This window comes from Apostichopus japonicus, chromosome 16 (assembly GCF_037975245.1).
Source record: "Apostichopus japonicus isolate 1M-3 chromosome 16, ASM3797524v1, whole genome shotgun sequence".
Taxonomy (NCBI): domain Eukaryota; kingdom Metazoa; phylum Echinodermata; class Holothuroidea; order Aspidochirotida; family Stichopodidae; genus Apostichopus; species Apostichopus japonicus.
The window spans coordinates 45,120,384-45,147,706 of NC_092576.1; the positions used below are offsets into that span (position 1 = coordinate 45,120,384).

Sequence of the window (27,323 nt, forward strand, 5' to 3'; positions counted from 1 at the left end):
AGAAATAACAGGAACTTTGGGAATTAAAGCGAACTTTTGAGATAGAGTAATCAACATTTTGAGATGCATAGGTTGAAACTTCCTATGTCCCATTGGGTAACGGTAACCATAGGCGTAGGAAGCGGGGCGGGGGGGGGGGGGTAAACATTCATGCAATATGATGAACATTTTTCGGGCACCTACTGAAAGAAAAATAAATTGCAATTCGTTTTTAAATGGTTAAACTTCTAGTATTATAATCATTATGATTGTAACGACTTCCCAAAAACTCCTAACCAATATGGAAGGTAATAAGACGGCAAATGATTGTACGTAATCGGCATGAAATGTAATAACCGATGCATGCCTACATGATATGCACATAAAGATATTGAACTCGTTGGTTAAAAAATGTTGGTTATATTTTTCGGGGCAAGTCGTTACAGCCCCCAAATCAAATTGGACTCCTTATACGTCTATGACGGTAACATCTACAAAAATGGATTTGTTGGGACTGCCCACCCCCCCCCCCCCACACACACACACAAACACCTCTTCACCACCACCCTCCCCCTCCCCAGTAGGTAATTGTATAGTATTCTTCTCGCTTAGACAAGATCTTAGTAAAGATGGTTCCCGGACAACTCCCTCCTGGACGACTTCCCCTCGGACGATTACCCCCGGACGATCCCCCTCGGACAATTCCCATTCGGACAATTGCCAACCTTGACATTTGCCCCCGGAGAATTCCCACTCCGGATCATTCCCAACCGTGACAATTTTCCCCCGGACAATTGCCGCCCCCCGGAAATTCCCCCCCCCCCGGAAAATCCCCCTTCTCGGAAATTTCAACGATCGATTGACAGCCGCTGTAGGCGGGGTTTAGGCTGTAAGTCCAGTAAAAATGGGGGTGAACCCAGAACTAACTGCAACAGGAGATTTCATTTTGTTCATACTGTTGTTGTGTCCCCACTGAACATTATATCCAATTAACATAAATTCAAAGTGGACGCCAACAATATCTTTGATGATCTGTAACAGCTCATTAACGATTGGTTTTATACCCTCAACCTATATCATGGGAGGATAGAAACATGACCCCAAACAATCAAACTAGCTTATTGAAAACACATTGACGTACCTATAACGTCATAACCTAGATAGGACTCCACGTGACGTCATCATAACTATAAATGGAGGCGGACTGAACGTAATCAGGCTGCTTTAAGCAGAGACGATATACTATTATATTTAGTGTTGTCAAGGGATAAATCAATATATGAAACAATATCGCGCTACGCGCGATTATGTCGTCTGTCATTACCGCTTTCATATACTGTAGTATGGTAGTTCTTTATGCAGCTTCAGTGATTTACTTTGAGAACGCGAAGTAGTAGTTAAACTACAATTCTCTACAGTAGCATATTGAGCATTATTGGCGATCGGGGCAGGGAGGGGCAAACTTCGCTTCTGGCGCACCCTGTCAACATTTTAAGTACAGTTTATATGGACCCAAACCACATTTGGGCGCCCCTATACCCTTGCGCCCCCTAACTACGCCACTGGTTCTTTGCTAAGCATTCCTTTCAAATAGCATGTAAAACAGATATCACACAAATGATAAACAGTAAAATATACTACATGATACTATTGAATAAAAAAAAAACCATCAGTATTTTTCACGCTCAGGACTTACGGAAGTATGCTACTGTCGAATGCATCATCAGGGGCGTGTGAAGGGAGGGAGGGAGGGGGAGGGAGGGCCTGCTCGAAAATGTTTGCTAAATAATGAAGATAATTTACTACAAAATATGGCAAAATATTGCACCAGTTTGCATCTAAGCACATTTCCTTATTAAAATATCTCTAAAAGTCTAAAAGTGGAATGGTCACCCCCTCCACTTAGACCCAGGAAAGCGATCACTACATTTCATTACATTTTGGACCCTCCCCCCCCCTCCCCCTGTGGAAATTTCTGCGCACGCCACTGACAATCAATCACAAGTCGATCAAAAGTTAAAAAAAGTTACATTTTGGTAAGGATTCGAATGAAGTGTATATGACTTCCTGGCAATATCTTTCCAGTTAATATCACCTCGTATCACCTAATACCACCTTGTATATTTACCTTAACACCACATTACTGCCACGGGGGAATGTAAAGTAGCTGGCTATCATGCATAACAAGAGTCTAGAGCTTCGTGACTTCTTGCCTTTGGATTTGAAGCTATAACTGTTTGACCTAGGTCTGTTGACCTCAGGTGACCTTTGATCTTGACCAAAAACAATATGAATCATCTACTCACTATGGGTAATCCACCACCAAAGTATGAGCATGATCTTAACTTGCGTCATCTACTTAGAGTGGTTACAACATGTGTCACAGATATACAAACACACACACACACATGCATGCCTGCATATCTTCCTTTTGTCTCTGGCAAGGAATCAAAAAGGGGTTCTGAGCAATTTTCAGCAAAATTACATTTGACCACGCCCCTTATGAATATTAACGAGATGCTGTAGGGTTCTAACCTACACATGTACCCCCACCTCCCATCAATGCCACCGAAACAAGTTTGAACAAAATCGGACAGACGGTAGCCGAGATATTAGCATTTAAAGAAATTGTTCGAAGCCCCGCACACTGATGAATATTAATGATATTTACACCACAAACAATAGGGACCACCTATCACTATGAGTAATCCACCACCCAAGTATGGGAATGATCAAATCTTGCGTCATTGACATAGAGTGATTACGACCCATTTTTAACGAAATTACATTTGGCTCCGCCCCTCATGAATATTAATGAGATGCGATAAGGTATTCCCTTACGCATGTACCCCACCTCCTACCAATGTCACCAAACAAATTTAAACAAAATCGGCCATTCGGTTGCCGAGATACGGAGTCCGTCCACTTATGAATATTAACGAGATTGGCACCAACAACAAAAGGGACCATCTTCTCACTATGGGTAACCTGCCCACCAAGTATGAGACCGATCGGATCTTGCATCGTTCAGTTATCGCGATTACAAGTCGGCGGCACAGACACACAGACAGACACACGCACACACATGCATGACTACATATATTCCTTTTGTCTATGGCAAGGAATGAAAAAGAGTCAAAGAAAAGTCTACCCGGAAACAAATGTAGCTAAAGTGCGCGCGAAGTGCGCAGAAAATGTTAATGTTATTTAGCTAACATGCATGTGGAAGGAGTAATGAATTCTCACAGCATTAATACAGCTAGTGCGCGCGAATGGCGCCAAATCTGTTATTTCTACAAATTTACTAACTTGACGCCCAAAATATATAACATTGTGTCAGAGTTGCTATAGCATACACAATGCACGCGAAACAAAAAAGTGTTTTGGTACTTTGTCTCCAAAAATACAGTCGTTTTACTATTTAAGTTTTCAATTCAACGGTGTTCGTATGTTTTACTACATTGCAGAATTATTACATTAGTAGCGTGACAAGACGAAAGTGGTAATTCAGATATCTATATTACTAGACCAAAGTAAACCAATATATGTGGAAAAGCGAAAGTCACTCTCTACTGGGCAAACATGGTTTACACACAGAAAACGGAAATAAATAAATATATCACGAATGTCCGAAAATCTCACAAAGATAATCGTTGTTTGTATCTTTAACTTCGCGATTAACCTTTTTCTCAGGTGAGTTGGGCCTGTTGGTTTTGCTAATATAAAATAATATAGTACACACGCATAATTTTTATTGGTAATTAGCATTATAAAATCGTCCTAATTGTGTTCTCCCGATTGACAATTATCTGTGGGCCAATTGTCCGGGGGAAGTTGTCCTGGGGGGAAATTGTCCGGGAGGGTAATTGTCCGGGGTAATTGTAGAGGGGAGTCGACCGGGATGGAATTATCGGGGGGGGGGGAGTTGTCTGGGTGGGAATTGTCCGGGGGTAATTGTCCAGGGTGGAGTTGTCTGGGGGAGGGGGGCATTGTCCGTGGGGAGGGTAATTAACCAGGGGGAAGTTGTCCGGTCACCAGTAAAGATTAAATCATATTTGGCTGAAACACTTTCAATTACATAAGGTACAACCCTTTCAAATAGAGGACGCTATTCCGACATCACTTTCAGAGCCTTATATGCCGTATATATCCGGTTCTGATGACGGAGCGTCCATACAGTCGGGGGGGGGGGATCGGATGCCCCCGTTGACGGACTCAAATGGACTGCTGGCGCCTTTTTCAGCTTTTTACCACTTTTTACCCATTAGCGTTTACTGACTTTTTTATTGCGCTCTCATCTATCTACCTATTGACATTTGTCACATTTTGTTGGTGCAATTTTCTGACAAAATGCTCTAACGGCGGTCTTTAATATATCGGTGCTTCCGCTTTGCGAAACTATTTCCAAGAACTGTACGGGGTTATCGATCTATTTTTAGACGACACACCACGCGCAGTGGCTGAAATAGTAATAAACACCAAAGGCAGTGTACGTTATACGCCGCTCCATAATAAGTGTGTTGATTAGTGCAGTAGGTTATTTGTTAGACACCTATTTATTCTTCGTTTATCTGCAAATTATCAAGGCCCGAAAGGGTCATTTCCGGCGATCTAGGGAGTATCTTTACTCAAAAAATGTCTGTACGCTCCGCGCCAACCTGTCGTGGGGCTCCGCTTAGATAGTGTCGAACGCGCCCCTACAGAACATTCTAGACCCCCATAACCAATACCCCTAGCTCCGCCACTGCACAGAAGGAAGTAAATTGTTTGGCCAGTTTTTGTATGCTCCTTATCAATTGTACGTACATTCATGGAGAGGCTGTATCGGTAAGTCTGACATGCATTCCTTTAAACGGATCGACTTTAACTAACATTTATCAAATGACCAATAAATCAAAGGGGAATTTTCTGGTGGCCAGAACCGTATATCAATATACGGTATATACTGCTCTGCTGGTGGCGAATGAAACGACTTGGGCAAGTCTCGATTACGCAATCAAAACAAACCAGCTAAACATTTGAATCCGCTTACAAAGAACTGTTGCACTTCCTTGGTTGTTCGGCGTGAGTTCCCAGCAGGTACAGTAATGGCTTACTAACTGAGAAGATACTGCAAAATTCTCCAGATGGTGAACACGATACTGAGAGAAACAGAGTATATCTCAACTGTCAACGCAAACATTCCACGTATGGCGTAGGCCTACGTTCCTTCCATAGGCTTCCTGTTTGTTATCGTTAGGCTATGCACATACAATGGTAGGGGGTTGAACTTGAATTTAGGCTAGTATTGGGCCTATATCGCTAGTCATATGTGTAGCTTCGGCCTAGTCCGAGGACTGTAGTAGCAATACTCAATAATCCAACGCCAGAATAAAGAAGAAAACATGACATGGGTTCAGCTAAGCATGTTTTACTACATCATACATTGACTTGGTGATGTCACTTATCATCCTTTGCGAGATGGACAGCAGTGTATTGCAGTGTACCGATGTAGATGTACTGTACTGTAGTCATTATTTTGAAGTTCGGAACACTGCGAAGTTTGGACACCCCTACGAAATACAAGATTTCACCGTGACAAAATACACCAAGAGCCAATTTCACGAAAAATACGAAGCTACAGTTATTTTCTCTCCAAAATGACCCATGTGCATTTAATTACTTACATATTTGTCAATAAAAGGAAGTTATAGTTTTGGGATGTTTTAAGGTTTAGGTGTCGGAATTTCGCAGTGTCCATGCTACAGTACTAGGCCTAGCATTATGCGTTGGAAAAAAAAAAAACATACTTTGATCGAATTTACTAATTGAAATCCTACTCCTCTAGTACTCTGGAATTATTTCCTGTTCTGGAATATTCTGAAATTCAACGTTTTTCAGAGAATGAGATTCAACATCATACATACGTGTTATTGTAGTTGTGTCACCCAACACACTGCAGCATTTTACACCGCCCTTTCTAGTTCAAGACATCCTGTTTTTGTACCAAATTCCAAATTCCCAGGGTAAAGCTCATTCACCTGTTAATGGTCCTGCGGCTTTAATGTCACAATTCATATATGTACATTTTATGTAATTCACTTACAATAAGTGACAGGGTTTTTGAGATGGCCACTATTAGCATTACAGATGATCACTCACAATGATCCATAGAAGTTCCATAGAACTATCAAAAGGTTTCAGAAACCAAACACTATAATCCAATTACTAAATTAAAAATATCTGCAATGATTGGAATCTATTGGTATTGCTGCCATGGTATCTTTGCTATGTGTGAGCTTTTTTTCTAGAGTCATTTGCCAGTGCATATATCTGAATAAGTAATTTGATTTTATTATTGTTTCACTTTTGTTTTAGAAGTCACTGAGGCTAGAATGGCTCCATGATGTAGTTATTCGACCATAGGAGGACAACCTCTAGTGAAGATGAAGACAGAGACTGTACTGGATAGAGGAGATCAGGACCTATGAGCCTATCAAGCTTCTTTCAGTATCCTACACTTCTTAACGCACAGAATGACACAGTAGTGGTAAGGAATTACTTTGCTTGTGCTTGTTTGTGCTTGTGCTTGTTTGTTGTAACTGATTTCACCAAACTGCCTTATAGTGAGTATTTTATTGATTTGTTGCAAAATTTTGAAAGTGAACCTAAAGTACCATTCCATATATTTGTCTTAAACAATGGCAGATAATAACTTTCCTCCCTTTCTTTCAATTGAAATATCATTCATAACCTTATGGTTTATCCCTTGCATAATGATGAAGTCAGTATTGTATAATTCTATATTTGGTGCTAATACATAGCCAATTAGTTGAAGCCAGATAGTAAGTGGGGGTAATATGCAAGTTACACTATGTCCAGAAGATTACTACTACTGTACTACAGCAATCAATTGAAGAAAGAAAGTACAGTATTCTTAATGCTTTCTTGTCTGCTTTAGGTGTGTGTGTGCTTTGTTATACCGGAGCCGCCTGAAATGGGGCAGGGGGGGGGGGTAGGAGGGAGTGAGGGGGCAAGCATGGTTGAGGTGTTTAATTCCCTTGTCACGCCTTATCAATATCATATCATGATGACATGCCTTCCTTGCATATACTCGCATATCCTTGCTAAATACTGTTTAAAATAAACATATATCAACATTAAGAGGGCGTGTAACACATATGGAAGAACTGGTATGCATAAGAGAGGGGGGGGGGTGAGCACATCCCCCTCCCCCTATGGAAATTAAAATAGGAAGAAAACAATCTCAAATGCTACAGCGTCAGGACTTTTCCCCTGGGCTCCCACAAAGGCTTTTAACTACAGTGAAATTTTATTTCTTTTAGAGATATATTTATGTGCTGCAAAATCACTATCTGAGAACATTTAAATCTCTGAAAAGTGAAATATCTTAGCTGAAGTCCCCAGGACTCCCACCAGGGCTTAGAAAACACAATGTAATGTCTCCGTCCGAAATGTATTTACATGCTTTAAACTTAATAGAAGAGGACAAGAAGTCTCAAATAAGTTACAGCTTCCAAAGACCCCTTTACCCTGCTAGGGCTTAGCTATTAAAAACAGTAAAATATTATAACAATCACCCATCCGCCAAAGCTCACCTACCAAAATAGATAAAGTTATCTCCTGATGACCTCCAAAGTGGAAATTTGAAAGATATCCTCTCCTCAACAGGGAAATAGAGATGCAAACTGTCTCAGACAAGCCCAAACCATGGTTCGGCTTGAGTGAAATTTAGCTCTCCTTTGGGAGCTCATTTATGTTGCTGCATCACTCTTTCATATGCCAATTCCCCCAGACACCTGACAATCAGGTTCAAGTTTGATTGTTTACTGGAAAATTATGTTGACACTTACATGGTTATTGGAAACTGAAGTGTACTTTCATTCCTCTGGATTTTGTGTGTGTGTGTGTGTGTGAATGTCCATGTATAGAGGGTAGTTAGCTAAAGACATGCACATATCTATTTCTGACCGACATTCTAAATATCTACTATCATTAAAACTTTTAAAATTCTCATTCACATCATTTACTTTTAGGTTGACTTGCATTATCCTGAAGCCAATTATTAGGGGATCACCTACTCCACCTGTGGTTACCAGTTTTTGATGGAAGTGTTCATGGTGTGCTGACGAGAAAATGAATGGTTCATCATCTGATATTTCTCCATGTGATGGTAATCACATTAATGGTTAGTGTAGAACCGTAGAGATTACTGTTGTAAGCATTTGCTTAAATATTGGAAATATGATTTGAAATGTAATTGGAAAATAAAATACAAATCACCTCAACCTTTGATATTCATCTCAAACATGTCTATCATGTCAGCTAAAGATTGTGGATGGGTTTGCTTCTCCTTTAAATCTTTGATATTTCCTCCAAACTCATGATAAACTGTCACACACCAGTTCTACTATTCACAATCACATCATGTGAGGCTAAAGAAGCATTATTCAAGTAAGGTGAACACAAAACCAATGACATTAAGACCAGGCACAGTTCCATGCACAATTGTGTCACCAGACCCACACTTTTTTTTAAATATTAGTCTATCCTAAGTTGAAGTATTCTATTTTATATCACATATTTCACTGGTCACTCAGCTGAAAATGGTTGCAAAACCCCTCCCCACACCCCATTCATTGCAAAGCAAGATATAATATATGAACAATCAAAGTTAGAATACTTTTGAATGTCGTGTCTTAGACTGATGGATTCTGTGAGACCTCCTTTGTTCAGTGTTTCTCTAATGTTAGCATCATCTGCACAAATTGCACCATAATTGTAAGTTTTCAAGAGGAGGAAATTCTCATGTGATTTCTATATTATAGCAAACTAAATCTCTAATCTTTCAAATCTGACCAATTTAATGTTTATCTGGCATCCATTGATTCATTATGAGACAGTTTTATTCCCATGTGAGCATCTACAGGTAAAACAAATGAAGGCATTCTTTTGTCACCATCTCCATGTTGAGTGGATATTATGTAAGTTATGACAAGGTCCACCCATTCCATCATATTAAATAGTTGTCATGGATAATGATAGGTATTGAGTATTGCACTATGACTAGCAACATTTGATGGTTGTATCACAGAAGATCATACAACACAATATGATAGGAATATGTTAAAGTTATTATGTAATTCAGTAATAATGTTATACTGTATGTGTGCGTTTGAGGAAGGTGGGGGGGGGGTCAGTTCTATATCAATTGGCAAAGGTGAAAATGAAGTTACTGGGACAGTTATTAAAGCAACTACAATAACATGCATGTCTTAGAGCAGCCTCTGCTTCACATTGGTATACCGACTGTTTGACAAAAGCAATACAAATTTAATTCAATTAGTATTTTTGGTAGAAAATCGTTAAAAATATGTTAAAACAAAGATGAACAACTTCATTAGCATGCTGAACCAATCATGTTAAATGTACCACACCAGAAAGTGTGCTGATCAATTGAGTATAATCCAAAGGATTGCAAACATGTTACCAAGTCAGGCTATTGTTTTGTTTATGGATAAATTTAAAAAGAAAAATATCCAACTTGAAAATCAAAAGCACCTTACAGTAATATTAATGAATCTGCAATTGTTGAGTTGTTTCAGGGACACCAAGTCATTTTAACATTAGCTTATATATCTGTGAGCAATAGAATAACGGTCGAGTAAAATGCAAACTCAATAACAAGGGTTTTTATTGTTTTCGATCAGGCATCTAGTTCTGATATTCTCAATATAGAATTAGTGACAACTGATTCTTAATGCATTCGTCTTTATCTCCTCATTATGTAAATGTGGATTAATCAGACGATCATTGGGGGTCATATGATGCGTATCTTGCACAGAATGGTTTACAATATGCCGCTGATGGTAATGGTAAGTGTATAATTAGTGTATAGTAGGACAGGTAAACTGGGTTGTAGTTTTAATTAGATTTGAATCTGGGTAGAACGTGATTTTATTACTGCCTATTCCCGGTGGAACATTAATTGTTTTGAAACTTGCTAAAGGAAAATAAAGGCCTCAATCTAACATACATACAACATATATATAATATTAGGCTCTGCATATCATACATTGTATTGCTTACCATTGTGTCAATGTAAACAAAGAGGTGTACATGTTTAATTAACTGGGTCCATATTTGTTTTGTGTATGCATCATCAATTATTCAGATTACCCTCTATATTGCCAGCCTTACTTCTACAAAAAATAATTGCGATTATTTTCGATTATTTTTATTTTTGATATAAACCCTAGATTTGCCAAGGCTAAGTCATTTATTTATAATTTAAGATGTGACATACTCAATCATTCTGTTTCAATGGAGACATGCATTAAGTGAGTTTGTTACTATATGTAAGAGTGAATAACACTCTGTACAATTGCCTCAGAAAGTGAGTCAGTAAATTGTTACTATGATCACACTGTCTGAATCATGTGTACTTCCACTTGCTATAAGTTACGTATGTCACAATTAAGCCTTTGTTTAATAAAATGTAAACTGACTAACCTTTCCTACCCTTCCACTCTCAGTGCATCCAAAACCCAAGAAAATTGATGTCAAATTTAAATCTGAAGATAATCTAGTCACTATGCTATTTGCCAATGCGCTATATACTAAGGGATTGCAAGTGGAAATCTATGGTTGGTTTACTGTATTGTGTGCATATATGTTGTTGTCAGTCAGTAATGCAAGACATGCATGTAGCTTCTGGACCCTATGCATGTCCTCAGAGTATAAACCAAAGTAATTCATAATTCCATTTTTAGCCATTGTTCTATAGTGTTGAAGGATTCTCTTAATGTGTTCTGTCTAAGCTGTACATTATTTGCACTTCAGTTGTATTACTGGCCACTCAAGAGATATTTTCCAACAAACTCAAGCACATATGCTTTCTACATTGATTTATTATTGTAATACTATTGATTATAGCTCACAAATTTGGTAGGAAAAGGCCAGCAATTGTCAAAAGATTTGTTGGGAGGGGGGGGGGTCCTTCAAAACTCTTGGGAGGTAGCATGGAGTTGACCAGTACTAGTGTTGTAAATAACTAATTATGTTGATTAGGTAAAGTTGCTTTGAATTATGATATTAGTCCTGTGCTTTATCTATGTCAGTCCAACAAACACAAATATCAATAAAACAGAAGGAAAAACATCGTTGTCTGTTACAAAAATGATCACAGACCTGATGAGTTTTCACCTTGATAAATCTAGTGAATGGAAAGTTGAGTTATTTTGTACTTTCTCTGTGACATTCAGGTGATACAGTTTTCAACATTTCTTTGGTACGTTTCCTCCAAGAAAGCAAAAGAAAAAGTCAAGCAAGAACACATCAATGATGACATTACTTCCTTTGTTGATGAGAGTCTGGTGAGTCTTTACATCATAATTTCTCACCAGTCAGTTTGTGACATGGTAATTGGTTGTGCTGGATACCTTTGATCAAATCTACAAGCCATATGTAGTTGAAGATTGCTTGCTTAATTAGTGCTAGAAATAAAATCAAATACCCATTTAAGGTTTCACTTGTTTAATTGTGTAAAGCTAACCACATTTACTTAAAACAATGACTATATTGTAGTATGCAGTGGTGGAGGGAAGATTTCTACAAAATGGAGACAGGTAGCGATGGATACTTAAATTAACAGTTCATAAGAAAACTTCTGTAGAAAATAAAGATTGCGCACATGCCATGCAAGCTAAGTTTGTAGTATGTACATTGGTCTGATGTGATAGCAATTGAGACACTATTAAGTATCAAGTGAAAAGTCTTTATGCTATAAGTGTTTTGTCACCTGTAATCTTGGTGTTGTTTTGACTCATTAATATTATAAACCCAGATAAGAGAGAATGAATTAGTGATTAACCCTGCATCTGCAACCAGTAAATGTTATCTTTAGATCTTACATCCTTATGTTACTAGTATTGTCAGTAGTAATAGATTTCAAATAACTTTTGAACGTGCCATATACCATAAGTTGCCATTTCTAATGCTATTTTAGGTGGCCTTAGGTAACATTTTACTCTTTAACTCTTTCATTGCTTGTAGGAAATTGTGTTAAATTGCACATACACATGTTGTTGGCAAGATTTAAAGTTGTATTTCACAAAAAGTAGTTGTAATTATGATTGACCCCTCCCTAGAATGTACAGTAGGCTAAATTGTATGCCCCCCTTCCACCAAAAAAAAGGTAAAACAATTAAAATTGAGAGAAAGGGAGAGGATCCCTCACTTATGGAGAGACTACTTTACAAGCAAATTCCGAAGTGCAGTATATAAAGATACAACATGCAGTACAACATACACAGTTGACAAATCTTCAACATTGTTTCAAGTGTGAAGAAACATATCACCTGTGTTGCCTCTTAGCACCATTCATTTTTTATTCCTTGCCAAAGGCCGAAGTAATATATGCGATTGTGATGGCATGTGTGCATGTGTGTGTGTGTGTATGTGACACTTTGGCTCGTAAACACGATATCTCAAGTATAGTTATAGTTGGATGAACTTCCAACTTAGTGAGTAGATGATCCTTATTGTTTTTCATGGAGTTCAAAGGTCATTTGAGGTCAACAGAGGTCAAAGTGTTGATATCTTTTAAGAACAATATCTCAACGAGTAAAAGTTTTTTTAACTTTAAATTAAGTATGTGGGTAACCCTTAGTGAGTAGATGTTCTCTACTTTTTCCTGAAGGTCAAGGGTCATTTGAGAGATCGCCAGAGGTCAAAGTCTGAAAACCTTGTAAGCACGTTATCTCAAGAAGTAAGAGTTGCTTCAACTTTAACTTTGTATATTGGTGGCCTTAGGTAAGCAGATGATCCTCTTTGTTTCACATGGAGGTCAAAAGTCTTTGAATGTCAGTTGTTGGTTACAGGCAGAACCATTACGCATTACTCAGTTCTACAAGACTTGCCATTTCTGCTCAGCTATGCAGCTCATTAGAAAATCTTGTATGTAAAGTTTCTTCTAATATTGGCAAGGAATCACTAAGTCACGTGACTTTCTGGTTACAAATATCTTAAAGAGATTTGACAGCCCTTCACCCTCCCCTCGACAACATACTATTTAACCCCTTCCACTACAAAAAAAAAAGTGGCCAAGCAACTGAGGTAAGGCACTTTTCATGATATTAAACAATAAGGTGTCAGTTAGATCATAAGCCTCTAACGCCTGAAATTGGGACAAAACCTTGCACGAAGGGTGTCTACACTGATGTACCCTTGCAATTACACTAAGCTCTTGTGGGTTACTCTCAAGGTTTTCTGACATGCTGTTACATATCAACCTCAACTTATGATCAGCATGTTGACTTTCCATGCAGGTACATATAAAGTTACAGTTTTGCTATTTCTTTTTACACAAAGAAAAAGGAGATTACTACCTGTCATATTTTAACAAATGTTTTTGATATCACAGCTCATATGGTTACTAGCTAACTAACAATAAAACATACTGATATTAATGAATCTTTTGTACTCTTTTGTACTTCTAACATTAAACCGTGAATACATAATTCACCTGGTGTAGGTATAAGAGACTGGGAGCCAACACTACACATGCCCACAGCCCCTCCCACCCCTCACCAGCGTCCCCTTACCAGCCATCCTATATGAAAGTGACCTCATGGTAAATATAAAGTAAAAATAGTTGTCAAAAAGTCTGAACATAAGTAAATCATCATAAATATTACCCTTACTAGCCACACTGCCCCAATGCAATTTTGTTACCTGTTGACATCTATGGACCATTATACAGTAGATCTATTACTGCTAAAATAATTTACACATGTTTCATGATATTTTTGCCTCGCATGTGACCAATATTGTCAACACTACACAACTCAGTGATCTTGGAAAGTGAAAGTAAAAGCCAGTTAGACAAGCATCAATGATTTCATGACTTTCATTACCAAACTAACTCCATGGTTATGTTGCTAAATGATGATGGGTTCTGCTGTGTACGCCTAAAGCACTTTGTAGCTTTAAACTTCAAATGCTAAAGTGATGAATAGTGAATTCCATATTTCTGGCACTAAAGTTAAATACTCTTGTTGAGATCAATCTGTTACATACAACTGTGCTATATAGTGAGTTCATATGTGAGAAACATTGTGTAGGTTAGCCAGCAAGTTACAGTCATTCGATACCCATGTCTGTAAATTTGCTACCATTTTAAATATATAAATAAAGAGATGTTACTGTAAGTCTACCAAGGGACCCTAATTGCTGTCCACAAACTGACATTGCCGATCTACTTGATGGAAAATCCTGGTCCATCAGAGTCTTTTGGTGGATAGCTTTATCCTTCTTGCTGTGTTACCAACCCTCTTTGGTTATTTTTATTGTGGTCTAGTAAGAGACTAGGACTTTGAGTTCAGTTTCTGTTGATTGTGATCTGTGGTAGGTGGAAGGAGCGGGTGGTGGATGGTAGATAGTACTCCTGTAAAGCTATTTTGCCATGTTTACTCTTCTTAAGATTACCAGGGACCATTTTGCAAGTCATGGTAACATCAATAGGTTATATTTAACATCCTTCACACATTTACTTGGAAACAGATGAATAGCATATCTCCCCCACCCCCTCCTGAAAAAATAGCACATATTAGTTTGCCTTTATTTATTCTGTCCATTCTATGTTAAAACATTACATCTTCCTTTGGATCTACAGTGTTTGTGCTATTTCATACCACCTGTAGCATTTTCTTGTATTACCTAATATAACTCACTCCTCAGAAATTATTCTTTGCTATTTTTTGAACCCTTTTGGTATATTTATTGAATATAAACTTCTTTAGATTAATTTTATTTCCTTTACAGATGGTAGTTACCGTGGAAAGATCAGGAAACGGTGAGAAGTACAGGCCCCTCAGAATGTAGGTGTTTTTTGTAAGTCACCTACAGTTCACCAGTTTTACATTATTGGGTAAAAGAATGAATAATTATGAAGATTATCTATTAACTTAGATTGCATTTGGGTCCAAACATGAAAATATTTTTTTTATTATTATTTTGTTTTGCATGGAGAAAAACCACACTAAAAAACACTTGCCCCTCAAAATGCTGGTCAACAATTTTGCTAATAATTTTCCAGGAACGTGATGAATTAACAACAAATTTTGACTGGTTCACTCATTTTAAACTCTCTAAGAGTTATTTAAAAATTGATTGTGTTTCTTGTATTTTTTCCCACTGAGGTTCCCAAAATGCTGGTGTATTGCCCCTCAGAATGCTGATTTTCCCTAATGAAAAATACAAAACATGACACCTTTAATTTTTTTTTTTTCCATTCCTTGGCATATTGACAGTCAACAAATGGAAAAATATTCCCCACTTAAGTAATAAAAGAGCAAAAGTAACCAGCAAACATCCTAAAGACAATTAACAATACTTTGGATTTCTTCTAACTCAACTATCTACACTTGTACATATGGCTCCTGACATTGCTGTCAAGAACATTCCAAATCTTCTTATATCAACAACTGAACATGGTTCTCAAACACATGAATCCCTGTTGTCAGCGTACAAGTGATTAGATCGACACTTAGCAGCACAGAAGGTAGCAAGACCAGTTGTCATTGTTTCTGATGGCCACAGTTCCAGATATATATTGAGGTGTTGAGGTTCTTGAGAGCAAAAGAAATACATCTCTTCATCACTCCACCTGATACCACTGGAGTCACACAATTACATGACCAAATCAATCAAAATTTGCACTGTGAATACCATAACAGCAAGGGAGAACTCTTTTCAGCGGAATGCACAGTCAACAGGGATGGTTTCATAAAGAAATTGGCAGATGTTTGGCCACGGTGGGCAAACAAACTTGAAATAATAAAAAATGCAGCAAAATGTGTTGGTGTAACCATGGAGCTATAAATCCCAGGTTTATAGCTCCATGGTGTAACTAACCATGGCCTGAGTGTTGAATGGATGCAAAAGGACAAATTTGTTCAAGCATCATCTGTTTTTCAAGATGAAACTGAAGAAACAGCAGGACCTTCATCATCAACTTCCAACATATCAATGGTTGAGTCGCCAGTTGACATCAAGAAGTACACCAAGCAGTACTATACGCAAAAACTGGAGTACACCATTGGAGGAGATTGATGGACTACTGACAATTAAGAAACTGAAGCCAAAACCAAAGGTAACAAGTAACATGAGGGTAACTCAAGTCTTTGGATCCATGGAAGGACAACAAATATAAGAGTCAGTGGAGTTATTGAATAAAGAGAACGAAGCGAGGGACAAAGCCAGACAAGATAATAAGTTGAAGAAACAGTGTAATCTAGAGACATTTCTGAAGTGCAAGTCACATTGTGTTTGCTTGAAACCAGATGGCAAGTGTGAGGCAGAGAAGTTGAAACTGTGTCCCAAATGCTTGAATGTGCTGGCTTCCCAATTATATGCAGTAAAGCTGCATGTAAAGATGAAAATGGAGTCAAGCCTGATACGATTTTGCCTGCTTGCACACAAGGGAAGCGTGTGCGTCGGCGACTTCTTGTTGATGACTCATCTGTTGAAGAGATGTCTGTAGATGATATTGAGGTTGAAGGTGCAGAAAAGGTTGAGGTTGAAGGTGTAGATGCTGTCGAGGTTGAAGGTGTAGATGTGATGGGGTTAAGCAGGTTGGATATGAAGGATATGAAAGTGCCGATGTGGGTTAAGGTGAAATATGAAGAGAAGTGTTTATTGGTACAGTTCTACAAAAGGTGGGAGATGATGTCTGTGTGAGATGTTTAGAGAAGCCATTTGGAGTAGATAAGGGTATGCCACAGGAAATGGAAAAAGACTCTGCTTCCATATTTTATGGTGAAGTGTATGAAGCAGAAGTGCAACCAGGGATGGTGAAATGTGGGAGAATGTAGAAATACATTTATCAATAAAAATGTGTATGTGAAATGAATAGTTGATTAAATTTATAGTTTAGTTGTTACCCTTTACAAGTTTGTCTTTTCTGATGATGCTTTATTTGTTTAATTAAAGTTTCAAATGATAAAGTTGTTTATTATCTGTTAAATATAAATCATTACAGTTAAAAACAGATTGTTCTTTCTTCAGCTACATGAAACTGTTACATGTGAATGTAGGTTCTTTAAAGTGTAATTAATATTCGTTTATACTATATGTGTGTGGTACTGTATTTTGCGCCAACCCATAAGCACCCACCCAGTTGAACTGACCCACAATGTTAAAAATCTTAAAGGTAGCAAAACTTACATCCAAATGAGATCTTCATTTATATAGTAGTCATTTTGGCAGTATGTTGTGAATTGTATATATCTTAGTAAATGTAATGGACATAGAATTGAAGGAATACTGTAGAAGGAAATAGTAAATATTTCTCAGAACATTTAAAAAAAAAATGAGAGCAACTTATTTAACATAGTTAAATTACAAAATATGTGAGGTTAGTGTTTATTTTTGGTGTTATTAGTGTAAAATTATATGTTTCATGTAAAAATACAGTTTTGATATACACTATAATGGATTTATTAATTTTTCATACTTGTTTTTATTGACCCTCAAAACGCTGGTTTAATGCCCCTCAAAATGCTGATTCTGATCAAGTAATGATGTTTTCAAAAATATCAAGTTACGTACAAAGTGCTATATTTCACTGATCATCATTCTACAAACATGTAATTTTGCAATGTAAATTACCCCCTAGTTGTCCGTTTTTGATGCAGTGCCAAGAAGGTACACTTCAATTAATAGCAAATTTTAGATGCACGGTAAGCAAATAGATGATTGTACCCATATATTTTTTGGGAAACTATAAAATAATTTTTGAGTTGTTGGCAATTTTAAATTCATCATACATATATCCTATCTAAAAAGTATAAAAGAAAGTTCATGACAGGTTCAGTTTTTTTTTCTAGCCAATAATATTTGTTCACCTACATTTTGAGGGGCACCAGCATTCTGAGGGGCCCCTACCTGTAAAAGATCATCTTTAGTTGCTGTACAAGTGTGGCTCACTCCTAACAAGGTCATATAAGGTTTAACAAGGTCATACTTCTAGAACTGTATATACAACATCAGGAATGTTGAAAAAATTGTCAGCTGCCAGGACTAACAAATAACAAGTATATTTAAATTCATATAATTCTGATAGAGTTGCTTTGTAAAAGTAAGGGTATTGTTTGTTGTATACAGCGAGGATAGTGTTAGGGGAGTGGGTTATATTTCTTACTTTGAGAATTAGAGACAGACACATAATTAAGGGATTGATGAGGAGATGGTTTCTTACAATTGTTTCTGTTATAGTTTTTGACATTATTCCACATCATCCGTTATTGTTTGTAATTTGCAAGTTTATATCTCGTTTATTTGATATAATGTGTTTTTGGATTTCTCTCTGCAAATTGACAAAGCATGTTTTACTTTCATGGAAGGCAACGGGAGCAATGGCGTGGGGAAAAAGTCATTTCAAAATAACTAATCGTACAATTTATGTCCTAGATGATTTCGAAACCTGCCCACGATCCCAAACAATTGTCTTGTCCTCTCTACTCAAAGATACAAAAGCAAGTTGTGTAGTTCTTTGAAAAAAATTACACTTAATCAACAAACACCACTTCTCGTGTGTCTAACTCTAAGTGACTGGCATTAGTGTCACAAACCTGCAATGCATTTTCCTCACGTAGGGAATGGTCACTCTACATGTTGACATTTACGACTATACAGTTCAGCCCTAATTCAACTTCGCCCCAATTCATGTATACAATGACGTAATATAAGCTGACACAAATACATTACGGTATATTTTAAAGCAGGGTTTCCTTAACTTGATACCTCCACGAAACCCCTGTGGATGTCAGAGCTGTCCACGAACCTACAACTTTTGGAGAGACGATCTGGGTCATTATTATACTATATATGAAACGCATAACAGTGCTTCGTAAAAGATCAAGTTCATAGTGTAATATTGTAATGAACACAAAACAAGATGAACGAAGATTTATTTGTAAACGTCAAGATCAGATCAGCCATTTATCTTCACGACGTACACGAATTTCACCAAATTCATGCAGCCTGTGTCTGTTTCATAATTCAGTTATTTAACACATGCACGGTAACGGTACTACTATGGCAACATATGCGTATGGAACGCAAAAAGAGTTTGTCGATAGGTACACTTTTGTACATTACTAACTTATTTGATATATAAGAATTTAGTTCAACAAAAAGTGCTAGAGTTCTGACTTTCAGAAACGTCTCACGACCACCTGGGATGAACTCACGCACCCCCTGGGGGTTCATGCACCCCGGTTAGGGAACAACTGCTTTAAAGCCTGTTGGTGAAGTAACGGATGTTGTGTATGTTTTATCAGACATATGTAGTTATATGAACAGATCAAAGTAGAAAACAGTTCTCCCAGTGTGTATTTATGGTAACCTTTGACAATTAACAATACCACAGCTTCTTTCCAATTCTGCTATTCTGGGTACAAAGGGGACTGTTGAGGTAAAGAAGAGTGTTTTAATGCTAAGAAGGGAAGTGTAGTGGCGTCGAGTGTCCATACTAGGTTTATACTCGTGAGGGATATCTGGTGCCTAGAAAGTGTTTATCGGGCACAAGTAATGTTTGCAGTGATATAATTAATGTATTTAAGTGGTTAGAAAACAGGAGAGGCGGGGGGGGGGGGGGGGGTGGTGAGTGTGGGGCTATATTGAGCTGCATCATATGAATATTTCTCATTCTTTAAATGGTACTTTTCAGTGACCTTGCATGGAGTGTTTGCATAATTAGATTTTTACTATCAATTTACTATCAATTGTTTCTAATTTAATGTTAAATTTGGCTGAATGTTTATACGGTCGAATGGTATGATGGTAATGATAACTTAACAATAATTTGAAAGATATGTTTCTGTACGCATGTTACATTTCATGCAATGCAGAAACTTATGAACGCCTAACAATGTGTTTATGTTTCTAAGAACTGTATTGTGACAAATCTAAATGTTATCATTATTTTTTATGTCAATTAACGGAATAATATAAAGCTCATTTATGTTTAAAATCTCATCATTTTTGTCCATCATTTTTATTAAATAATTAAGACCCCGCACCAACGTTGTTCTTCCTACAGTTATTAAAGTTGATCCAAATAGTACATGCATGTACTATGCAATGTGTGTCGTCTGGCAAGGGTGTTGTTCAATAACAACTTCCCGACATGGACGTTAAATGGATGTGTGCCGAGAGATTGGCTTCGGTCAGCTTGCGAGTCTACAAGCCTCCATGGCTTCTCTCGCGAGTTCCTGCTTGCGGGAAGATCACATATACATACATACATACATACATACATACATACATACATACATACATACATACATACATACATACATACATACATACATACATACATACATACATACATACATACATACATACATACATACATACATACATACATACATACATACATACATACATACATACATACATACATACATACATACATACATACATACATACATACATACATACATACATACATACATACATACATACATACATACATACATACATACATACATACATACATACATACATACATGTATTACTCCCTCCAAACCTGCCGACGTTAGACAACGTTTCTGTCATGAATAGCCAGCTACACTCAACTTCTCTTCCCGATAGCTGCAGATCATCATTTATAATCTAACTGAAATTTCTGATAGTTAAGATCTTGGTTGCTACCTTCACTTTGCAACCGATGTTTCAACATTCCAAGATAAACTTGTAGGCACCAAATATGTTGTGTGATAACATGTTTTTGTTTATAAAACTTATCAGCCCAAACAAATAACAATAACAATTATGTTTACATTCGATGAAGGTTTGCTCGGAAATAAATAATTTAGACCCCTCTCCCTGGTTATGCTCTCAGTGGTTTTAATAATCGATATTCCCCTTTGCCTATTATTACATAAATGTATTACAACGTCAAATCCAGCCGACGCCGGACACTCTTCTGCCGTAAGTTGCCCACGACAATGGACTTCCGTTCCCGGGAGACACATATGCAGTACTTAAGACATATCTCATTCTGCATTAAACACAGCTAGGGCCTATTAAAAAGTGGCTTGTGGCCTTTACTTGTACTTAATATTATGATGTTCACAACATATAATATTAGCTTAGTCTAGTACTTTGAAAATAATACTCAGTCTGAGAGATATTATTTAGAAATCCTATCCCATCAGATGGGCTTATCAATAGACTCTTAACAACCAAATTAGAGAACTGTGATTAGAATAATGAGCCAACTATAAGTAAAACTATACATGAAATGTTAAAGCTTGAGTGACGATTTCAGAAAATTGTGAAACAAATTTAAATCAATTTTAAACAATGCCTACAATAATTTGAAGATTGCCTATAGCAATTATTTTACCCATATTTTCCTACCTTGGTACTATTTTGTTGTTATCTTACATCCCTCAACCAGGATCCATTCACGCCTTACAGTGATCGAATATACATCACCGTTAATTCACTGTTATATGTCACAGTATTTAGTTGAGTGACTATACATCAAGAATGACCATTAAGTAACTATGAATGCTTCTCGATTTACACAATAATCAAACGACATTTTAAATTAATTAGCTGTATAATTCTGACACGATTTATAAACCCATTTGACCATGTGTTTATTTGAAGGAAGATATATATCTGATTAACGTACAAAGTTAGAGCCAGGAATCAGCAGTTATATTGGAACTCTTGGTGTTAAAACAGAAACAAACATTACCGATTCCAAGTGCTTACAATACTTACAATACGTAATGCACATAGTTCTACATGATTCACATTAATTACACCTACCTTCAGATATTATTATAACATAACCAAAGCATAAACGAAATTTTGGCTTAAAAGGCGTAAATCCAGTTGTATGTCCCAGAGAACCACTGACACACTGACCGTACACACTGAATGATACAAATATGGTAACACAATATGTCCGTACGTAGATCACTGTATACGGTAGGATTGCGTATGCTTTGGGAACAGGTGTTTATAGTTGAAATGTAATGATGAAAGGAAGCTTCCTTTGCAATGATTTCCTTTTTTTTTTTCACTTTTGTAATATTTGAGCTGCGATGTTAGTTCAACACATTTTTCTTGATACTTCTTGACATTATCAGGTTTTCTTTTGATGGGGCGGGGGGAGGGAGGGGGTTAATGTTCATTGTCGGTCCAGTGAGTGTCATTGATTACATTAAATGGTGTTTTTGAGCTAATTTTTGTGGAAGTAAATAGATAGTTTATGACATCTAAGATAAAATATGGACACCGTTGCAGTGCATTACATAGCCTACAATAGTGACATTGTCTTTTATATTTTTTTGACACGTAACGTGGCGTCAACAACAATTAACAATTTGGAAGCAATATGAGTTCAACATCGTTATCTTGAGAAGGAAATTTCATTGATAATATGTCGACCTTGAGTTGATTCTATTCTTGCTGTCGGTGGGTGTAAATTTTAATTTCGTCAAAGTAAAGAATGTGCAAATTGTTGAGTTATATCTCCAGATGGTGTATATATGATCGCACATCGCATGTTATGTACAGGATTTGCAAATACGTTGGTATTCAGCAAGTGCTGACGGTCTTGGTCTACATCTGACTTTGTGAGGAACGCTTCCTGTTATGGTTGAAATCATGGTATGACGTAATGTTTGTTATTTATACCTGTGTTCTATGTTTGTGATAGTATTTTGTATATCTATTAACCACGTCATTTCGTTAAACGTTACTTACCTGATTTTTCGATGCAACATCTAGTATTTGTATCGTAGACCTCTGTAGTAGTTTACTATCATCCTCATTAATGTATGTTTCTTCAGTCGAAACTAAATAAGAAACTGATTGTAGAAATCTCTCTGTTTTGTCGTCCTGTTCTAGCATGCACAAAATTGCGAACTTTGTACTGTCTTCTTTCTGCTGCAGGTATCGGATAATTTTCTCCCCTGCAGTTTTGTTAAGTCCACACGCAAATCTGTACAAATACTGCAGGTCAAAAGGATCTAACTTTTTCAAAAGTTTGTCGATACGAGCAGTATATCTACCAGATAATTGTTCTGCAACGTAATGTGCAGCATACCACTCACAAACAGTTTTGTGATAAAAGTGAACCTCTGTATTGTACTGAATATGTTTTAATGCGTTTGGTGTATCCGCGATATTTAATACTTCTTCTTCCACAAATATACCAATACGAAGATACCGATCGTAAAACTCACGTCCTAGCTGATTGCGTAGCTTCTTATGATTCCAAACAAGTTTCTGATTCTTTCCACTCAAAGCTTTAAATGCGATTTTGTCTAGTACTTTGTGTTTATTTTCCAATAACTCAAAGTTTGTGACATTTTTGTCTTTCATTTTATTCTTCATATGACTGTGAAAACAAGATATCATATACCGGAAAAAACTAGTGACAGAATTGAATGTTAAAGAATGTTCGTCTTCGTAAGTCATGTGCGCAAACATCACAAAGAATAGAGGAACCTGACAAAGGTCATCAAGAACCGGATTTTCTTCCAATTTCTTCAAGAGCTCGTTCACTGCTTCTCCACATTTTTCAAAAACAGCCTTTTCAACATATTTTTTACGCGCCTCTTCACCGAACCCTGTAAGCCGAACACGGTCAGAGTGAGGTGCAAAATCTTTGGGTACACAAGATGGTCTTGTCGTTAGAATGACGTTAAATCCCTGAAACATGTCTTTCTTCATGATGTGATAAATGTCTGTGTTAGTACTTTCTTGATCGGGATACTCATCGAAGCCATCAAGTAAAACCAGCACTGAGCTCATGTAATTCAATATTTCTTTTATATCTTCCTCAGTTATATCTGAATCCCTAGGTAGAATGAATTGTCTGATCGCACTAAAAATCGATTCAACTCCTCCAAGTTGCCGTAGACGTAAATATATAATAACGTCTACTCCACCAGATGAGGTCTTAGAGTGAGATTTGCACCAGTCATAAAGTAACTGTAAAGTCAACGTTGACTTGCCGTAGCCAGGTTCACCTTCAAGAATCTGTCGCTTTGTCTTTAAACAGTTTTCTTTGACTAAATCTTGATAGGATGACAACTTATCCCACTGTGCCTTTCCTCCAGATATACCTGTCATGTATTCAATACCGCCCTCAACAAATACCTTGTCCACGCAATACATCCTGTCTTTAATGTAGGGTATTGGTTGCACAGAATCGTAAAATATTTCATACTTTGCTTTTAAATGTTCGATGAAACGCTCAGCTTTTCCTTTGAAAAGAAGAATCATGGTTAGCAATATATATGACGAGTTTCAAATATATAACTCGTTATTATTTTTAAATAAAATGTATCAAACTAAGATGAACTAAAATAAGATGTAACAAAGATATCATTTGGTAGAACGACATGACAAGTATCATTAACATATCATCCACCAGAATATAGTATGTGTATAGGTCTATGTGTACCAAACGTTTAGCTACAATGTCCAGAATGTATAATGTGTATATATGTGTATTAACATAAAGTCTGTTTAAAGTATCTCTTTCGAGATCCGGCTTTATGAATCACAAATGATTTCGAGTTGGTTAGCATCATGTTTGATCTGAAGAGTAAGGCAAAATATGTCAACAAAAACAGAACTAGTATTGTTCGATAAAGGTGACAAACGCCTACAGTGGAATTACGACCTTCCTTAACGGTTTCGAACCTCTGGACATAAAATCAGCTTCCATAGCCTAGTGGTTAGGGTGTCCGCGTACAGAGCGGAAGGCCCGTGGTTCGAATCCCGGTGGAGGCTGAAAGTTTTTTGACTGTTCTTGATTTCCAATTCATTACGATTTTCATTTATATATATATATATATATATATATATATACATATATATATATATATATATATATATACATTTATATTTATATATATATATATATATATATATATGTATATATATATATATATATATATATATATATTTATATATATATATTTATACATGTATAACCAATTTAAAATATCAAGGTAAATAAGTATTTTCTGTAACACATACCATTGGTATTTTCCATCATTGGAATACCCTGTGAAACAATAAACATACCACTGGTTGTAATATACTATATAACGATAACATAAAGTTTCATATTTTGTATCAATAATACTTCACATAGCGAACTCCCTTTTCTACGTTTGATCCTTATATAGAGCTGAGCGACAAAAGCTCTTTCAATTACATCGAAGCTGTTTAACACGCATTGTACAGTTGCCGACATTATGCATCGTTGTGTCTTTTCGCGAAGTGTATGCACAGATATTCTACACCATGACTGTTGGTTGCAAAAGAGACAACAGCAATATTTCTGGAGACGTCCAAAATGCATTTATTCCGGCACATATATTTATCGTATGTGGTGAGAAAGAACATTTGTTATGGTATCGTATTATAAACTTAAGAATCATACATATAGTGTAAACGGCGCATCACTGTATAATGAATAGCCTGCTTCAGTTAAAAAAAAGTACATTCATACACATTACCTCATTTTCTGTATCACCAGGCTCATTTCGTTTCATTTTCAGTTTCCTCGCTGAAAAGAATAGAAGGTTTATTTGAAAAATCCCGATGTAGAATCATGTGGATAGCATAAGATTTTGTAATGGAAGGAAAATGCTTACTTGACTTGCATGGTTTGTGTGATTATATACAAGTTGTGTTCTCGTACAGAACAAAAATGCAATTATGGTGGCTTAAGTTGACCCTAAAGAAATTACATTTCATCCTCCTTTATAATTAGATAAAAAGAAGCACATCAGGAATTAGTATAGGTTATCAGAAAGGAACTCTCATTATCTTAAATGTTTCACGTCAATGAAATCATAATCTTGACAAAGAGTTGTGATTTGTTCAATCTACCAGAAAGAAACATGATAACGACTGTGTAAACGTTATGATGTACTTTGCACGATGAACAAATACTTTAATCCAGGAATAAAGATATTAGCTTTCACAAAGAGTACGGTACGTATTATTATCCATATCACCATGCTCCATATGTTGACATATGTGATTACGTCTAGTATTCTATGTTTTATGGCATTGTTGTTGACTAATACAGATATACACATATACCCACAATATGTATAAGTCTTGTTACATTAATAGTATTACGTACCTTTTACTATGCATATAATCACCACAGCAGTGGTGATGATGATCATCATCATTGTGACCACTACGGCGATTATGGTTATTGTGAAGGTGTTGGATCTCTGTTCTGCCGGAAGCACTATAAATAGACAAACATACAGAAATGGTAACAAACAACAAGTAATCATGAATAGATTTCTCAAAGCTGAGCATTTAACGTGGCGTGTATAACTTACCATTTGGAAAGAGCAGATCAATCTTCGTAGAAAGGCTGAATAGCTCAGCATTCTCTCCTATAGCGCGACACTCTACGGTAACTTTATTTTTAGTTGTTTGAGTAAAGTCAAAATTAACCGTCAGAGATATATCATACAAGTCACCCCTCTGTGTCTCCTTAAATTGATGTTGTGTAAAGTCAATGGGTGTTTCCTCTCGAAAGGCTCTCCATTCAAGAGCCATTTTAGGTCTTATTCCCATCACCGAGCAAGTCAAAATGTCCTGAGGTTGTTTCTCCAGGACGCAATATTGTTCGTGATTGCATCCATCTATCACTGGAAAAACTGGAGTTGGATCAACTGAAAGGAAATAATACATCACATATGTTATATTTGGTGTTAGATTTTAAGTCTTTTGATCCCGTAACTGTTACCAGGTCGAATGGTATATATCTTGAAGAAATCAAACCATGTGCCCAAACGAACAAATATCTTGTGATACCGGATTACATGAAAACGACTTTCTCTCAAAATTAAGAATCTGTCTTATATATAGTTTAACATTACATTATAAGCTGTGTGTTGTCATATACTGGAACAAGGCACGACACATGTTCAGGTTTGTAGATGCATACGTAAGTTCGTTTTGCTTGTGGAACTTTACATGCGACTGTAGTTTGAATCATATGATTGCATCGTTTACGAGGAACAACAGATTCGCCATCATTTCCAGAGTTATTGATACACAAACAGATATAAGTATAACATGGACAAGTATAAAGAGTCTACTGGAGATGGCCATTCCGTTTAGATTTGACATATACTGACATGGATAATGTTATTGACTTAGTGTTTGCCTGGTAGCGATCGAATAAAAGGGAACTAAAATAAACAAAAATAAAAATTCAATACAAACAGGGGTTGTTGGCATATATTGATTAATACCTTAATAGG

At 36.7% G+C, this 27,323-nt stretch overlaps 2 protein-coding genes across 14 annotated transcripts in view; one reads left to right on the top strand and one right to left on the bottom strand.

Annotated features, from left to right (window-relative positions):
- Positions 1–27,323, bottom strand: part of LOC139982204 (uncharacterized) — a 118,212-nt gene that overhangs the window by 52,465 nt on the left and 38,424 nt on the right. For 7 of the 8 annotated variants that reach the window (XM_071994805.1, XM_071994804.1, XM_071994802.1 and 4 more), the window contains 5 exons: positions 26,391–26,729; positions 26,180–26,293; positions 25,545–25,594; positions 25,060–25,087; positions 22,771–24,278 (listed from right to left, as the gene is read on the bottom strand). In XM_071994805.1, the coding sequence (XP_071850906.1) occupies positions 22,771–24,278; positions 25,060–25,087; positions 25,545–25,594; positions 26,180–26,293; positions 26,391–26,729 (2,039 nt within the window). The remainder of the gene's footprint in view (positions 1–22,770; positions 24,279–25,059; positions 25,088–25,544; positions 25,595–26,179; positions 26,294–26,390; positions 26,730–27,323) is intronic. The other variant, XM_071994806.1, reaches the window with a different exon arrangement.
- LOC139982222 (uncharacterized) lies at positions 826–20,126 on the top strand. Of its 6 annotated transcripts, XM_071994865.1 has the most exons (7): positions 826–6,508; positions 8,016–8,167; positions 9,786–9,854; positions 11,244–11,354; positions 12,680–12,748; positions 14,803–14,871; positions 15,291–20,126. In XM_071994865.1, the coding sequence occupies exons 2-6, from the start codon at positions 8,120–8,122 to the stop codon at positions 14,860–14,862; spliced, it is 357 nt and encodes a 118-aa protein (XP_071850966.1). In that variant the 5' UTR covers positions 826–6,508; positions 8,016–8,119; the 3' UTR covers positions 14,863–14,871; positions 15,291–20,126. The 6 variants fall into 6 exon arrangements, with proteins under 6 accessions (XP_071850966.1, XP_071850967.1, XP_071850965.1 ...); XM_071994866.1 differs by having other exon boundaries at positions 14,781–20,126; XM_071994864.1 differs by having other exon boundaries at positions 14,803–20,126.

What these genes read in the sequence shown, in the direction of transcription:
- LOC139982222 (XM_071994864.1), top strand. Translation starts at nt 8,120, where the DNA reads ATGGTTCATCATCTGATATTTCTCCATGTGATGGTAATCACATTAATG. An exon ending in TGATGGTAATCACATTAATG is followed by an intron (nt 8,168 to 9,785) that starts GTTAGTGTAGAA and finishes TGGATTAATCAG; the next exon opens with ACGATCATTGGGGGTCATAT. An exon ending in CCTTTGTTGATGAGAGTCTG is followed by an intron (nt 11,355 to 12,679) that starts GTGAGTCTTTAC and finishes TTTTTCCTGAAG; the next exon opens with GTCAAGGGTCATTTGAGAGA.